This window comes from Pavona decussata, unplaced genomic scaffold (genome assembly GCF_977016875.1).
Source record: "Pavona decussata unplaced genomic scaffold, jaPavDecu1.1 SCAFFOLD_393, whole genome shotgun sequence".
Taxonomy (NCBI): Eukaryota; Metazoa; Cnidaria; class Anthozoa; order Scleractinia; family Agariciidae; genus Pavona; species Pavona decussata.
The window spans coordinates 1-3,073 of record NW_028145764.1 but is presented as its reverse complement, the minus strand read 5'-3'; the positions used below and the strand labels follow the sequence as shown (position 1 = coordinate 3,073).

At 40.0% G+C, this 3,073-nt stretch overlaps 1 protein-coding gene across 1 annotated transcript; it reads right to left on the bottom strand.

Annotated features, from left to right (window-relative positions):
* Positions 1-467: 467 nt before the first annotated feature.
* Positions 468-1,688, bottom strand: LOC146451196 (uncharacterized). The gene has a single exon (XM_085099480.1). The coding sequence runs from the start codon at positions 1,464-1,466 to the stop codon at positions 468-470; it is 999 nt and encodes a 332-aa protein (XP_084955606.1). The 5' UTR covers positions 1,467-1,688.
* Between the last annotated feature and the right edge of the window lie 1,385 nt (positions 1,689-3,073).

Here is a 3,073-nt window from a genome sequence, read left to right as displayed (position 1 = left end):
TAAAGGGGCCCAGAGGATGAACTGCCTACAAAATTGTGTTTTGGAAATGTGTTCAAAAGAATGTTTTGTCTGAAGCTCGAAATATTTCCTTGTGTCTTAAATACTTTGAAGCGCTTGCTTGCCAATAATATTTCAGTTTTCTATTTAATAAGCTTATTCGGTCTTTATTGCGTAAATATTAAAGGAGAACGAAAGCTAAAAATGGAACTTTCTTTACCTTTTTTAAAAACAAGCACAATATGCACATTGATCAAATATCCCAATATTTCGGGGTTTACGTACCTTTTGACTATAAAAAATTGCGATAAAACGTTTCGTAAAAACATTATAAAAAGGTTAAAAAACACGACGTTTCGATGTACATTACATCATTATCAAGTGAAATTAAAAATGCAAGATTGCGGCTATAAATACAAAAATGGACAATAGATATTAATTAAAATAGTTGCATTGAAAAATGCTACCGGTTAAACAAAAAGTTTCGCACGTATAGAGTCCGTTTGAGTGTTCAAGCAAGGCTTAAGTTTCTTGATGTACAGCATTTCAAATACCAAACAATCAAATTTGCTCTGACACTTTCTCAAGATGTTAAAATGGCCCTGATTCAATAGGTGTTTGCTCCCGTGAGCTTCAAGAAAATGTTTGCCAATTGCCGAGTTCTTGTGCTCAGCAACGCGTTGAAAAAGGTGTCTGGCTGTATAGCCGACATAATCTGCATCGCACAGATCACATGCAAAATAGTAAACAACGCATTGCTGATTCACAATCGACGGCTTAACTTCCCTAGGCTTAAGATCATGTTCTAATTTCCTACTAACAAAAACTGGCTGCAATATGGGGCCAATCTTATTACTTAGGTCGTTAAATTGCCTGCGAACCGCATTGGCAGCTACTTGATCCTTAAAAGGAAGGATAATTCTGATCTTACGACCGCCTTCAGGCTTCTCTTCCGCTGCCTGTTCCGATACATTACGAAGAAAATCACTAATGATGGAATCTATGAGAGCCCTAGGATAATCTAGGCGACTGAAAATTGAGCGCAATTTGTTACATTCTAAATTGAAAGCTTCTGTTGTGGAACATAGAGCGTACGCGCGATGTAACATTGTTTTCACTAAAGACACCTTGTATCGTTTGTCGGTATGGCTATGGTAATGCAAGAGTAAGCCACTGTTCGTTTGTTTCCTGTAAACTTGAGTTTCAAGTTTAGTCCCACACTTGATGATTTCAATGCCAATAAAAGGAATCCTACCACTGACAGGGAGTTCCATTGTAAATTTCATGCTGGGATGGAGACCATTCAGAGTATTGAGAAACTCAGAGGCAGCGTCACCACTAGGCATTTTAGCCAGGGTATCATCCACGTAACGTTTGTACAGGTCAGGCATCAGACCATCACGGGAGAGCTTCTCTTCCAGGTGACACATAAAAACATTAGCCATCAGAGGACCAAGAGGGGAGCCCATGGCCACCCCATCAGTCTGTTCGTACAAAAGACCATTGAACTGGAAAAGCTGTTTGGTTGTAGCAATTTCCAGTAATTTGGCAAGCTGATCCTTCTGCAAGTTAAGGCCGTAGGTCTTGTTGAACCAATCGTTGGTGAACGCTTTGTGGACTAGGATGTTAATCGTCTCACTCAAAGGTACGTTGGTGAAAAGTGATGTCACATCATAGGAGACTAAGATGTCATCCTCTATACGTGCGAAACTTTTTGTTTAACCGGTAGCATTTTTCAATGCTACTATTTTAATTAATATCTATTGTCCATTTTTGTATTTATAGCCGCAATCTTGCATTTTTAATTTCACTTGATAATGATGTAATGTACATCGAAACGTCGTGTTTTTTAACCTTTTTATAATGTTTTTACGAAACGTTTTATCGCAATTTTTTATAGTCAAATGTTTTTCTAAGTCTTTGCTTCTTCGTATACTCAAACGCGATAACCAACTGCACTTTTTCAGACGTCTTGAAAAGTGTAGTCAACGCCTCATCAAATGCGAAGGCGCCATTGAATTTTTACGTTTATGTTTGAACTTTGGTGTTACACCAACTTTCGCACAAGTCGACCGTACAAGAGCACGCAAATGGAAGAAATCTTCAGAAACTTATCAAAAGGATGTCATCGAAGAGGAATTGAGTTTCAAACTCTCCCAGCTCAAACACCTCAGAGAAGAAGTACAGAATGCTTACAAAGATCTCCGAGATAAATGCTCTTTGCTTCGCTTCATCGCCATCTTGCGAACATTGAGTGTTCTACGCAACAACCAGTACGAAGAAATGATGAAGGGCCATGTCAGCAAAATCTCGCGATTAATATCAAAGAAGCTTGATGTCAATGAGCATATAAACAACCTATCTTCTTATCGCCTTACGTTCTTCGAGAAGCTTCTTATCTGCAGAGGTCTGAAGTTTTCAGTACCACAAAAGGTCTCGCCCATCGACATACATGCGAGCTTTGAGAAAGCATATTGGAAAATAGAGCCGTTGTTGGATGATTCTGAGAAGGAACTGGCAAGCTCAACTCTACGCTCAATCGCCTTGAACTATATCCATCGTACAAGCCCCAAACCACCAAAGGCTCTTTTGAATGCTCTTAATCGCTTGAAGAAACGTGACGACATCATAATCACCAAGCCTGATAAAGGTTCTGGCGTAGTGGTAATGGACAAGACCGAATACATCCGTCTTCTAAGCGCTGCTTCAATCGATAACACTTCTAAGTTCGTACATGTTGATGAAAAGCGACCAAAGAGGCGTGGACGTCCAGCTCAACATTTCCACCCGCTCTTACAGAAAGAAAAAGAGTTGCGCACAGCCTTACGTCAAATTCTACCTGAAGAGATCGCTAACTCGCTTTCTCCGAAGAGTTCCAGATTGTCACACTTGTATGGCCTTCCGAAGACCCATAAAGCCACACTGAGTATGAGACCCATTTTATCAGCAACTGGCGCCTACAATTACAATCTCGCCAAATGGCTCGAAGAGAAACTTAAGCCACTCTCCATCAATGACTACACAATCACTGATGCCTTTGCTTTTGCTGATGAAATCCGTACCATTTCCGTGAATG

Coding starts and splice junctions, on each gene's coding strand:
- LOC146451196 (XM_085099480.1), bottom strand. CDS start 1,466: ATGGGCTCCCCTCTTGGTCCTCTGATGGCTAATGTTTTTATGTGTCAC.